A 13,770-nucleotide genomic window follows, 5' to 3' on the forward strand; every position below is an offset into this window, starting at 1 on the left:
TCTTTTAGACCTTCAGATCCTCTGAGACACATTATCATGAAGGTGAAAAGCACAGATTCCCTATAACAGCTTCCCAGTCCTGGCATTTAGGTTGGCTTCAAATAGATGATTAAAAAGATGATAACAAACAGGCATAAGTGGCTGCCTGTACATTCACTTTGGGATCTCAAGCTGCAGTAGGAAGTTACCACTTTCTGCCAGCCTAAAATTCCACCTGCAGTTTTAAATTGAATATGATACTCACCTTGTTAAAAGCCCTTAACATTGATGGGTTGGCCAAAAGCTAAAAGCAGCCTAGGACTCACAGAGTTAAGCCTATAAATAGTCCCAGAAAACATGCCTGTCTATTGCTAAATAAATTCAATTCATCTCTAAACCCTGCATTAAACTTTTGTTTCTAAACTCCAGGATAAAACAACCAGAACAAAGTCTATTTTTTATCAAATGTGACAATGAGGAAACCAACAACAGCTGTCCATTTTAGACCATTCAAGAGTGAACCAGAATCACAATTGTACAGTTCTAGACCCTATAGACCGAACTAGCTTTAAAAAGAAACACTAAATTAACAAGCCACTGTAATGTGAAAGGGAGCTCCTTCAAAAAATAAAAAAAAAATAAAAAAGAAACCTCCAAGAAATAGTTATTGGACTTGATGGTCCTTGTGGCTCCCTTCCAACTCGGGATATTCTATGATTCTATGATTCTGTGTGTTGGAATTCCTTCTTTACAGGACTTTTTGATTCTATGATTCTATGATTATTTGTTTACATACTTACAGACCTGTGAATGTACTGGGATTGCTTACCTGTCTTGTAATTACACATAAAAATGAAAAATTCTTCTGTTGGCACATCCCTTACCTTTACACTTAGCTCCAGATACTAATTCCTTGCACACTCTTTCCTGTTTCCTAACATTGTTCACCTCCTTAGCAGGCAACGGTAGCAGCTGACAAGCTGAACTATGTCTTTAATTTTGAAGCAGACCAACCTGGAGCCCCAAAAGGTAATTTTATTTCCAAACAAGATCAGTTACCAAAGACAGACAACTAAGTCTGCAGCCAGATGGTGTAATACACTGAAAGAGTAATACCACTTAATTACCACAATCTTTAGAGCTTTCAAGTAGGTGATTCAGGTGAATCCATGGGCCAAATCTGGCAAGTTAATCCCACAAAGTACCTAGTGGTAGGTGAATCCCCACATCTTGCTCACGAAGAGGCCCAGCACATGATGGAGAAAGCAAGGAGCTGTGAAGAATAGGTTAACGAGGGCACTCACCGATTTCCCCCAGGTGTCTGAACTGGACCATGGCATTCCTGTTGCTTCCAAGACTGCAGTTAACTGCCTGTTTTCTGCCCAGTATTTTTACTGCCATTTTGGAGTTGAGGGCAGAAAATTTCCCTCACCCTCCATTCCCAACACGGGAGCAGAGGAGCCCTGCTGGCAACACCCAGTGCTGTCCATACCCAGGCTCCATACTGCAGCCCTGAGGACAGACGCAATGCCCCCTGATCTTTTGGTGGGCAAGCATCAGAAGATGAGCAGGGTTTGGAAATCATTTTGTTTTCCTGCACTTTCTGAGCAGCTTCCCTCTCCTGGATACTCATTTGGACTGCTAGAATCCCTTAAAAAGAAGGAGAGTCCTGACATATTATAACCCCCCTGCAGCCAAATCTAAGATATTCACCGCTGTATATAATAACCTTACAAGTCATTTTCAAAGAATTAATTTATCCTCTTAACTAGCTGCAAGATATGTATGTATTACAGCCTCCATTTTCAGTTACCTGGAGTGACTTGACAGGTTTAAGTGAGGTGCCTGGAGCTTCGTAGGGAGCAATTGTCAGTCAGCATTAGAGCCCCATGATGTCCCACACTTACTCCTTAAACAGACCCTGCTTTGCACTAGTCCGAATCTAGCGTAGACAGTGAGGTGTAAATTAAAAAACGCTGAATCCTGAACCTTGCCTTAATTCCTTCTCCAGACTCTTCAACTGAAAAACCAGCCCAACACAACCTCTGTAGAAGTGATGCTCTGCAAACAGATCATGGGAGTTATGCTCTGAAACACACCTCAAACGCTGATAACGTGGATTACTGAGACCTAAATGCAATTTTTGTGAGGAAACTTTCATTTTCAAAGCAATGTCCTCTGCCTGACATTTGCATTTTGACAGAAGTAAACTGTGCTCACATTTTAAAAGCAAATAATGTCCTGTTTTGTTTTGTTTTTTTTTTTAAGAGTTTGTCACAGGAGGGTTAGGATCAGTTCTCAGTGCTTCAGCGTGAGAATGAGGAAAACACGCCTAACACATTTTGAAAAGTCTGCTAGTTCTTTGAGTGTATTCCTTACAGGCAAGAATAGAAAAATAAATAAATAAACTTTGAGACAAGCTCTTCCTTTTATGTTATACTGAGGAAATAACAGTAGGATAATTGCTGTTTTTCTGTAGAAGATAGACAGTGAATTATTTTTAAATACCTCATTATACCCCAGGCAAGTCATATTGCATCTTGCCTTTGCATGACAATGTACTCGTTGCTATTTGGGAGCACAATCTTAAAAGCTGCTGAGTGTCCTCAATCCAAATGTCTCCAATGAAATGAATGGGAATATTAAAGCTATTTAAATTAAAAGACAAATAAAAGCTACTGTCAGTTTGGGTCACGGTAACTGTCAGCAAAGTTGGATTTTTTCTTCCCAACATTATTCGTAGTAACTGAAAGAAAACATTTAATTATTTCTAATTACCATTGTCAGGCAAAAATGTTGCATATTATATTTTGCCTTGTATCCACTTCCTTTAGAAACTTCTATATTTCTCAACCTCTCAACCTATATTACATTACAGTTCTTGACAAGGCAATCTGCTTCATTTCCACGTCTTGAAATAAGATAGTAAGAAAAAAAAAAAGTGATGCAAAGAGCACCTATTACTGAAATGTACATGTAGACTGGCCCCAGTGGAAGATGAGTAGGTTCAGTAATTTCAGGGGTTTGACAGCAATAAGAGTGGTATTCAAATAAATAATTCCTTTACAAAATCTTATATGTTCTATAAAATTTACATCTACATTTAAAACAGTTTGAAAACTTCCATTTTGTCTGAAATATTTGCTGTTCCATAAAGACAGTAAAAATATTACAAGAAACTAAAAGCAGATTATGTAAGAATTAGGCTATCTTTATAATGAAGTATTTTTTTCCTTCGACGTAATTGTATGGAACATATAGATTAAAAAATAACTGGAAAATAAACATCTGTATCTTTGATGTAAACACTAATGTAAACATTACACGTTTACCATTTGTGTTTTATATTCTTCTTGTTTAGTAAAATCAAAGCTGCTAAATCAGCTTCTATTGCATTTTATCTGGTGTTCTGAATGCTTCATTCAGACATGTTAAGTGTCGGTGTCCCCACACTGGTGCCTCCCATACTCCTCTAATGTTTTACAGGCACAGATCTCCTGTGTCTCCACTTCCTCCCACGAGGATGATTTAAACAGTAAGGACCAAGGAAGAAGCAAGGGAATGGTAGATTGTTGAATGTTCCTGTAGAAAACACAGTTTGTGTGTTTGCTCAGTAACTTCCCTTTTCTTTCTGTTATGAATGCTCACTCCAAATGGACATGGGAAGCAGAGGGCTTAGGAAAATAAATAGTGGATGGTGAATTATAAACAACAGAGCTTGACTTTAAAAGCTTTGGAAGTGTTAATAAAGGCATGAGAGAGACTTCTGTTCACAGCATGACAAACGTCAGTCTGAGGGGAGCCAACACTTTGAGATACTGAGCCATGCTTAAAGGGAAGCATGACAAGAAAGCCTTTCTGAGTAACCAGAGCAAGATATGTATCTCCAGAGAAAGCCCTGTCAGTGATAGTACACCTTCACTCCTTGAACTCCTTTCTCTTTTACTTGTCTTTACCAGGTGCTTTCCTGACTGATGTGGTCAGTAAAGCTCACTGAAGCACAGAGCCCATGTTAGAACACTGAGTTTCTGCAGTTAGACAGAGAGAGCTCTGTGTTCCAAAAATGAGGCAAGATCCTAGAGGTATACCAAGGAGATTAAAAGGTGAGATCCTCCCTCAGCACATGGGATTCATATGAGCAATACAGGAATTTGGGAGTGTCATTACCAGCAGAAATAGCTCCACAATAGGAGGGATAGGGGTCAGCGTCAGCCAGCTTCTTTATTGAGATTTGTACCTGTCTGCTTTCTTCCAGAGAGAAGAGATATTCACATTATATAACACTGAGCCTCTAGCTGTGGTATAAGACTAAATCATCCCTACAGAAACCTAACTCTCGACAGTGACAGTAAAGGGAATAACCTTCTAAAGTGACCTGAAGCAGACAGCTGAAACAAGGAGGAAAAAGTTTTCAGTGCAGAGCACGAGGAACTACCAAAGAAACTGAGTACAAGTCAGTCAAGCTAGAAGTGGTGTTACATAAAGCAAGGAAGGTATGCACTTTGATGTACAACAGAAAGCTCTTCCTTAAACCAAAGAGGGACAAGGAAGAGCATGCCACCTTTTACATCCGCAAAGGTGAAGCCTGAGGGAAGATACGACAGATGCAGGCAGAGCTTGAGCTATAACCTGGTTACTGACAGCTAAATGCACATTTGGACAACTACATGAAGGAGAAATGAAGTATTCCAAATAAATATTAATAGAGGATTACTAGTTTAGGTCTCTGGTTAAAAATAATAATAATAATAAAAAATCACAAGTCCTGTATTCTGAGCCAGATATGACCTAATCCCCTTTTGGAAATAAATCTTACCTGATCAACTGTAAAGACTTTGATCCTTTCACTTCCCAACCATTTCTGAAATTCCTTTTTCCAGTTTTTTACCAGACTCCCAGGGGTCACAATTAGTGCTCGCTTTACTACAGGTTTGCATCCATAGACCCCTTGACGCAGGAGAGTCCAGACAAGTGAAATGCATTGCAAAGTTTTTCCTAAGCCCATTTCATCAGCAAGAATAGCTCCAAATCTGCCACTAACTCTGTAAGATAAAATGATAACATTTCAAAAGATATATCTGTAATTATTTACAACTGTTTTGGGGAATTGTTTCTCAAGGTTGTTTTCTGAAGTATAAAGAACCTATTTATACTTAGGCTCTGCTGTAGGTTTTCATTCAGGAAGGACAAGAAGTCCTTAGAGAGAAACTCCTCATTTTTTACATTAATGCACTAGCCCTCCAAAACCAAATAGTTATATCTTCATTTAGAATTTAAAATATTATATAATATATACTTTTTTTAACAGTTGCATATGCCTTCTCTATACCTTCACTGTACATACTTCCTTCAGTTTCTCTATCCCAAATGACTGAAATATAAATTATATGAATAATTATAAATTTTATGAATTATAAACCCCAGAAAGCAGTGTGCTTTAGCATGGGTCAGATTGTGTCTGTGTTTTCAAGACGTGCTAATTTCAGCAGAACTGACAGGCCCTTTGCTGCACTTATCATATCTGGCAAAGTCACAGCAAGCACAATGCTACATACAGGTCAGAAAAAAAAACCTGTGAAACCTTTCCTAGGAGAAAATTATTAATATTATTAATATTAATTACCTGAACAACTTCTCAAATTTCCCCCTTCCAATTCTTTAATTTCTAACATGGACATGAAAATATTATAGGTATTGAAATCTAAAAGAATAATTATGTTCTTACCTCATTCCCATTACACATTCATATAGAAATACAATTCCTTCTTTCTGATGTGGTCGGAGGTTATTTGCAATGTAAGGATCCACAACTACATCCACCACAGGTAAACCTGCCTTATTGAACATCCACTGATGGCTTGCATTTGGTCTTGGCATAACCAGAGAATCTTGAAGTAAAAAATATATGCAAATGTTGCACTTTTTTTTAGTCAGTTAGCATAGAGGATTATTTATTTAAATCATCTACAGAAAAAATAGCCAATGATCTGATGACTGCTAAATATACAGTTTAATATATGGACCATTCTCAGTCAGAAAATGCACTTACCAGCAGAACTTTTAGATAGCCTTTGAAATAAAAATCTCTTTGCAGAGGTTTCCAGAATAGTTTGCACTTTTTTCCAATGTAAAAGTGACAAACTGGAAAGTCTGAGTATTGTTTTATGAAGTGAAACTGCCTACCTAATAAATGTTGCATGACGACTTTGAATACTTAGAAGAAGGTCTAAAAGGTTTCTAAAAGGAAAGTCTAAGAACACAAAGAATGACCCACAGAAAACCTGGACACTATTTCAAGGGGATATTCTTGAGGATGCTGGGAAAGACTTCTCTTCTTGAGGAACAGAGATAAGACAATGATTTGCTAAAAAAGAGAGAAAGAATGAGAGTGAGCCAACAAAGGCTGCCACAGTGTGTGAATACAAGAATTTGACAAGTTTGAAGATATACAGGGGCAAAGAGAGCACGAAGGAGTGGGATATGTCCTTTGGCTACATCTGTATAGCAGTTTTGCTTGCCATAATTTGTTTATAAACTCTGATGTCATTATTTTGCTAGACAAAGTCCATACAAGGTTGCTTATATTGATGCTATACAACCTCACTGAAAAGTGGAATTGTGAGAAGACAGAATGAGAAAGCATTCACAGCCTCTGATATTTTTATGTTGCTGGAATAGATCTATATTGATAATTTATTCATGGAAATAGGTCAGTTGAAGGCTTGTATCACTCAGAGGGATTTTGTTTCCTACTGACAAAGGGCTGAGTTCTGATAGATTACATCAAATTGCATCTGGGTATACATAAAAGGCGACGGTGACAAAAATACCATTTTTCTAACAAAATTTTGCAGTATCAGAGATGGGGAAGAAGTGCAGTTTAAATGAGCTCTGGACTAAAAGCTTAGAAATCATATCTGAAAGACAAGGTTTTCCATCTTTGTCACTGCACTCTGTTCTGTTGATCACACTGATAAACAACATTCCATTTTGAAAAAGCTGCATTTTAATCAACGATTGTCGTGGACCTCAGCATGAAAACCTTTGAATGTTCCAATACCGAGGTCCTGGTCTAGGAAAACATCTCCATTACTTCTGAAAGAAATTATGCCGCAAGGTATTAAGCAAGCTATGTGATCCTCCTGAGTTAAACGACATTAATCATAGAATCACAAAATGGTTTGGGTTGGAAGGGACCTTAAAGCCCATCTAATTCCCACCCCCTGCCATGGGCAGGGACACCTCCCACCAGCCCAGGTTGCCCAAAGCCCCATCCAGCCTGGTCTTGAACACTTCCAAGGATGGGACATCTTTGGGCAACCTGTGCCAGTGCCTCACCACCTTCTGAGTGAAGAATTTATTCCTTATACTTAATCTAAACCTACCCTTTTTAAGTTTAAAGCCGTTCCCCCTTGTCCTATCCCTACACTCCCTGACAGAGTCCCTCCCCAGCTTTGCTGTAGCCCCCTTTAGGTACTAGAAGGGCTCTGTAAGATCTCCCTGGAGCCTGCTCTTCTCCAGGCTGAACATCCCCAGCTCTGTCTGAGGGAGTACTTTATCCCGCTGTCCATGTCACTAACAAAGATGAGTGATAGTCCAACCTGCAGATGTGTTGAGGGCTTTCCATATCAGGCAATTTGGGGAAGTGTCACAGGAGGTGCTCAAATTCACCAGAAGAAAAGTTACAGAAGGCAAAGAACTAGAATAAAACTCAATTTTTTTACAGAATATTGCTTAAGCAACAAAGAAATTCATTTGGGTATAGAATATATCGGCTCTTTGCCAGATTTTCGGTTAGAAAGCTAATGCAGAATCATCATGAAAACACAGGAAGCTGCATTACTAGAAACAACATAATCATGCCGAATTGAGTCTAGAAGATGGTGCTAATGAAAGTGCTCTTACAAAAGCGCAAATGATATCATTAATTGCTAGATGATGAGAATTTCATTGTTTATTTACATAGCACTCAAGCAGTAGCTTTGCAAAGCCTTACAATATCAAGATATGGGATAAGAAGTTGGATGGAGGTCAAACTGTAGTAAGAATCCAGAACAAACTTTTTTAAAAAAAAAAAAATAAAAAAGGATTGCTCTACTTAGTAATATTTCTTTAAAATTGTTTCTATCTTCCATCTGAAAGATAAAGCCATCAGCAGAACATAGTTCCTAACCAGCAGGTTGTATGACTGGTTTGTTATTGATCGACAGAAGAGCACGTCTTGTTTAGATAAGCAATGGCACTTCCTGCATTTATCAAATGCTTACAGGATCCCTCTTATACAACTGCTTAACCAGTCAGTTTCCATGTGAATTCTCATGGCTTTTCAGCACAGGGTAGTTCTAGTATTACAAATCAAAACTTTTATCCCAAAATATATCCTGCTGAGTTTTGGGCAGTGAAGTTACACTCACTGGCTGGGAAGAATCAGGCACCATCAGGAACAATTCTCTGAATCTGGCTTACCTGATCTATTACTGATCCTTCACAGCAATTACGGTGCTGCCATATTCTGTTAGTGCTTCACTGACCCCAGCGGGAAGCTGGAACTCATCTAGAACTTCTAGGGTATGTCAGACTGTTTCTCTGATCAATGTACACATTCTTCTTGGCAAACCTCTCAGAAACCACTCTAACCTGTTTCTACAGCCATCTGTAACAACTAAGAGAAACCTGACCCGCAGAGCATTTCACTTGTTAAAGTGATAAAATCCTAACACGGCACTGATAGAAACACGACTACTTCATTTCAGAAATCCTACAGTAATACATAGGGGAACGTGAATATTTTGGTTACACCCTCAACTTTTTTGACAAACAGAGGATGATTAAATAACCTTAAACATTTGAACCTTACTTGAAGCATTGGGATCATGGCGAGGTTTGCAGCTTTGAGAATTGTTGAGAATATTCTCTTTAGTATTGGGTTGACAGACATTTTTGAACGGTTTACAGAATCGTTTCATAGTAGCTTGAGGTAAAGCAGTTGGGACTGTGTCGTGAGTCGCTATTCCAGTCTGAAAACACCTGCCACTGCTGAAGTCATCTGCTGAAATTACACCCATCACTTCAATTTCTTTTCCTCCAATCATCAGTGTTTGACCTTCATCAAGACTGTCTAACTCTTTAGGTTTATATCCAGTACCTAAAAGAATATAAAAATGTATGAATTAGGACAACACAGCAAATAATACTTCCTTAACATCAGTATTCATCAGCAGGAAGGAAAAATAAAACTGTCAACAGGTATTTGATTCTTAAGCATTTGAATTGTTAAACATGTGAACAAATGAAGTCTTTTCCTCCTTAACAGACTTGACATTTCAGTGGTAATGTTCAGAACTAGATACCAGAATATGTGAGCAAACATTCTACCATCCTCACCCCTGAGTTCTATTGAATGTCAAGTACTCGTTTAAGGGAAATTTATAAAAATCACAATACCATATCATAAAAAATGGCAGCTTGCCTTAGTTTTAAACTTGTGTAAAACTAATGACCATTCTAGGTCCTTTTCCCTTCTTTTTGTACCCCAGCACAAACACCACTAGCCCCTCTTGCTGTTGATCTAGACAAAATATTCTTATTCTAAAACCGTTCTCTAAATTAGCTTTTCACAACTGGGAATATATGCTCTGATTTTTGCCAGGATTTATACTTTGCTCATATATATTATATATTGCTCATATATATATTTTATACTCAATACTTTGCTCATTTCAAAACCTATCAGGAAGCTGAAGCATTTTTCTCTGCCCTCCTAGGGACTCTGTCAGGTGAACTATTCCCAGAGCAGCTACCGGTCAGTCTAATTAAAAAATAAAGATGTAGTTCCACTTCCTTTTAATATAAAGATGTAGGAAAGTTTTGTGGTTCCTTCTTTTAAACAGTGTTCTAGTTGTTAAAACTCTCACATAAGAAATGGGAGGCTTACCTATAATTTATTTTCTTAACTCAGGGAGGTCAAAGACACCTCTCTCTCAGAATTAGAAGCAGACACTTTTTATTTATTTATTTTTTTACTCCAATTGTTGGATTTGTGCCACTCTGGATAAATGGGCTCAGAGTCTTAGTTGGGTCAGAAAAATTAAAAGCATGACTGTGATGACCAAAAGTTAAAGCACTCACCTGTAAAAGAGGCAAAACCCCCAGTGTTTTACACACATTGTGTCCAGTAGATAGTACATAGACAGAATGCTGGGAGCTGTTTGCAAAGCTGTTTGAAAAAAAAAAAAAAAAAAGTTTCCCATTTCTAGGAATGTGTCCTTCCAAAAAGGTTGGAAGGTGAAGATCTGGATGCAAATTCCTTTAAGAGCAGAAATTTACTGAGCTGTTTCAAAGCTTAAGCAAGTGTTGAAAAACAGTCAAGCCAAAAGGCAAAGGGAGGCCTTTTTCTTTCCCTCTAAATGCATGCAAAAATGCATAATACTCCTTGTTTGATTCTTGAAAGAAAAATATCTGCTTTCACTAAAGAGCTGAAGATGCCAGGACATAAGAGAAGGAATGTGCCTTTCTAGTCGACGTACCTGGAGAGGGTAGTTATGACCTATTCTTTGCTAATTTAAATTTAAAATGTCCACTGCTTACACTGGGGAATTTATGGTTTTCTTAGAATCCACGAGCATTGCAAGCAACTCTAAAGGAGCAAGTTAGACCAATGGCATTGGTATCATTGTGCTCCCTGACACAATCAAACACAGACAAAAAAATTTTACCGGTGACAATGAGAATACTCAATTTTCTATTGTGTTTTCTGCTAATTCAAGAAGACAGGACTTGAAAAAAGCACAAGAACAACAGGGTGGTGGCTGATGCATTCCATGCATTACTCTCTTTCTCCCTGCCTTTTTCAAACCCAAGCAAGTCTGTACATATATTGCTTTGCTATAAATGAATTTGAATTAATTTCTAAGTCACAGACTGACCTGCAAATTGCAACTGCTTGGTCCTAGCAAGGTTCACAATGTCATGATTGTAACAAAAGAGCTGAGAAGCCACCTTGGCCCCAATATTAATCAAATTATGTTTTGTAGCAACATTTTCCAATCCTACTTCCTCCTCAAATATTTTTGGCTCAGTTAGCAAAGTTAATTCTTTTTTTTTTTTTTTTCGCTAAAAAAATACTGCTCCAAGTTGACTGCAGCCTATAGTTTGCAAGTCTTATTTTTAACTCTGATAACAACCCAAACTGTGTCTTACAGCAGCAGCTGCTGCTAAAACTGCAAGACTAAAAATTGCTACACAGTTGACTTTGGCTTGGCTGGAAACCGTTGCTATTGCTTGTCTTTCTGACAAAGATAATATTTTTAGCTGTTTGGCTGAAAAGTACAGCTCCAATCTCAGACATTCCCAGTTACCATACTACTGACGGGAGTATCTCCAAGAACCTTACCTGTGTATGTTCCCTGAATTCTCACACCTTCAATGCAGCATAAGAGCAACCAAAATCAACTACTTCTTCCTCATTTGGCATCTCAGCTGAGTTAGTACCACCGCTCATTTCCATATCCGCTCCTTGGACTAGCATTTGGTGGTTTTGTGAATAATGTTATTCAGCCTGCTCCAGCCTCCCCCATACATCTGCCTTGTACGTAAGAAACATAAAGCCATCTTTCCATCTCCCACCACCACAAAAAAAAAAAAAAGACTACTGTGTTTTCATCCGGTGTTCAACTTTGGTATTGAGAACTGTAAAATAGCTAAAGAACCTTGTCTCTGTTATTCAAAGCACATTAAATTTAAGCCAGTTCTTCACTTACACAAACACGGAAATCTACAGTACCTCTTCCAATGTCTTTGCCTTCCATATCTTTCAAAATTACTGACTTTCCTTTTGTCACAAGAACAGCATCACCTTCCCACTTCTTGTGCTTTTTCTTTGATGCCTTACACCACACAACACTGAAATATTTTGTAAGGCAGTCAGGTTCTTCCTGTGCTGCTTCTTCCTTTGCCATTCCTGATGTTGGCAAACACGCTGCATCTAAAAGAGAAATAAAATACCAAAGAATATCTCAAGCTCTCTTGATGAAGCGTACAGTCATTTTCATTTCAAACAAATCAAGGACAATCTATGCATTTCATCTTATATAAACAAAGTGGCATATTTCCTCTCCTGGGCTGTTTATGTTAAGTTTGGACTGAGATAGAAACGCACATAAGGACTCATCCTGAAATAGGAACCATTAAATTGTTTTTGGAAAGTACGTACTTTCAGGAAAAGGACATTTAGAGAAAAAGGACAAAGTACATTAATCAGAGAACTCCTGACTTGACATAACAGATGAGGAGAGTGTAGAAAGAATAAAAGGAATGGCTGGAGAAAACAGAAGGGAAACAAGCATATGAGAAAATGAGAAGTCCTGGTGAGATGGTGCTGGGCAATGTTCTGGAAGCAAGGACGGGAATACAGGACTCCAGAAAGGGAGCAAAGGAGGCCAGTAAAGAGGTCTGAAGCTAACGCCATTAGTCCTAAATTTTCAAAATATCTATAACTGTAATAATGCAAAAGATTACTTCAACTGTTTTCCTCGTGGCCTTTAGAAATAAGCAATTATGCAGACATTGAAACAGATCATCTCTTGAGCTCGCACCCATTCAAATGATGCTACCAGGTTGAGACTGATTTAGATTTGTCAGCAGTTAGCTCATTATAAGTATCACAGATATAAATGCTAATACAAAATGTTTAGGTTAATAAGGTTAAGAAATCATAATAGAACAGACAGCTGTTGATTATAATATCGATTAAGAATAAACGCATGCTTCCCAGAGTTTGCAATCTGACATGAGTCAAGTAATGGCAGATAAGTCCTCAGCATTATCTAAAGGAATATCTGTAGCATTCCTTTTCAGCACATGCACAGCTTCAAAGAGAGAATCAGACTAATTTTCATTAAAATACCCTTGCATGCTGGTTAAAGGCTTAAATCGGTTTGCTCCTTTGATTCCATCTGGGATTCAACGCTACACAAATCTGTTACAAAAAAGCGCTTATGCCACAGACTAACCTTTCCAAAATTTCCAAGCGTGCTGGTATTTAAAGGAGAAGCAGCAAGAGTTGCTCACAGTAATGGTGAGGCAACTTTATAATAATACCAGGCACCTTCACAATAAATAAAGAGGCAACTTTATTGCTTGTACATCAAGTCTACATTTTCTTAAAATTGCAAAAAGCTAGTAAGTTACATACATAAAAATGAGTGTAATTTTTTGGACTAGTATATACTAAAGAAGTATTATCTAAATTAAAAATGCTACATTTATTGAGAATACTTTTCTTCCCAAAGCTGTCTGTAAGTTTTAGTGTCTGGATAGGACTTAATGGTAACACAGTGCTTGATGTTGATCTTTTCTCATGGCACTGGCTGACAACTGTAGTGCCCCCATCCCCAAGGGGTAGCAGAACAGCTACTGAACACAGGCACACCACACGAGGATCAGCAAACAGACCAGATGACCTCCTTTTGAAATGTAGAGAATTCTGCACAGATGAAACCTGGGAAATGAGCCCGAGAGCAAGAATAAATCCTTACAGTTTTGCAAAAAGGTACAAGGGCTCTATTGGATCTTCACTAATCACAAGTAATAAGATTTGGAGGAGCAAAGGAGAGAGAGAAACCCCCTACGTTGCTAAAAATACGAGCCTGATTTGATTCTATTCTGAGTTTCAAAATGCAAGCTGATCCAAAAAAATACATACAGGATTGTTTTCACTTCGCTTTTTCAACTGGTTCTCACATTTTAATCAGCAGCTGCTGCTTCTTTCCTCATTTTAAGATTTTACATAAG

At 38.0% G+C, this 13,770-nt stretch overlaps 1 protein-coding gene across 7 annotated transcripts in view; it reads right to left on the minus strand.

Moving 5' to 3' along the window:
• RAD54B (RAD54 homolog B) overlaps window positions 1-13,770 on the minus strand; it is a 224,973-nt gene that overhangs the window by 10,191 nt on the left and 201,012 nt on the right. For 5 of the 7 annotated variants that reach the window (XM_084510777.1, XM_084510775.1, XM_084510778.1 and 2 more), the window contains exons 4-7: window positions 11,762-11,962; window positions 8,837-9,124; window positions 5,705-5,867; window positions 4,796-5,021 (exon numbers count right to left, since the gene is read on the minus strand). In XM_084510777.1, the coding sequence (XP_084366903.1) occupies window positions 4,796-5,021; window positions 5,705-5,867; window positions 8,837-9,124; window positions 11,762-11,962 (878 nt within the window). Of the gene's footprint in view, window positions 1-4,795; window positions 5,022-5,704; window positions 5,868-8,836; window positions 9,125-10,107; window positions 10,201-11,738; window positions 11,963-13,770 lie in introns of those variants that run through there. The other 2 variants (XM_084510780.1, XM_084510781.1) reach the window with 2 other exon arrangements.

The sequence above is a fragment of the Aythya ferina genome (genome assembly GCF_964211825.1).
Source record: "Aythya ferina genome assembly, chromosome: 2".
In the NCBI taxonomy this organism is placed as follows: Eukaryota; Metazoa; Chordata; class Aves; order Anseriformes; family Anatidae; genus Aythya; species Aythya ferina.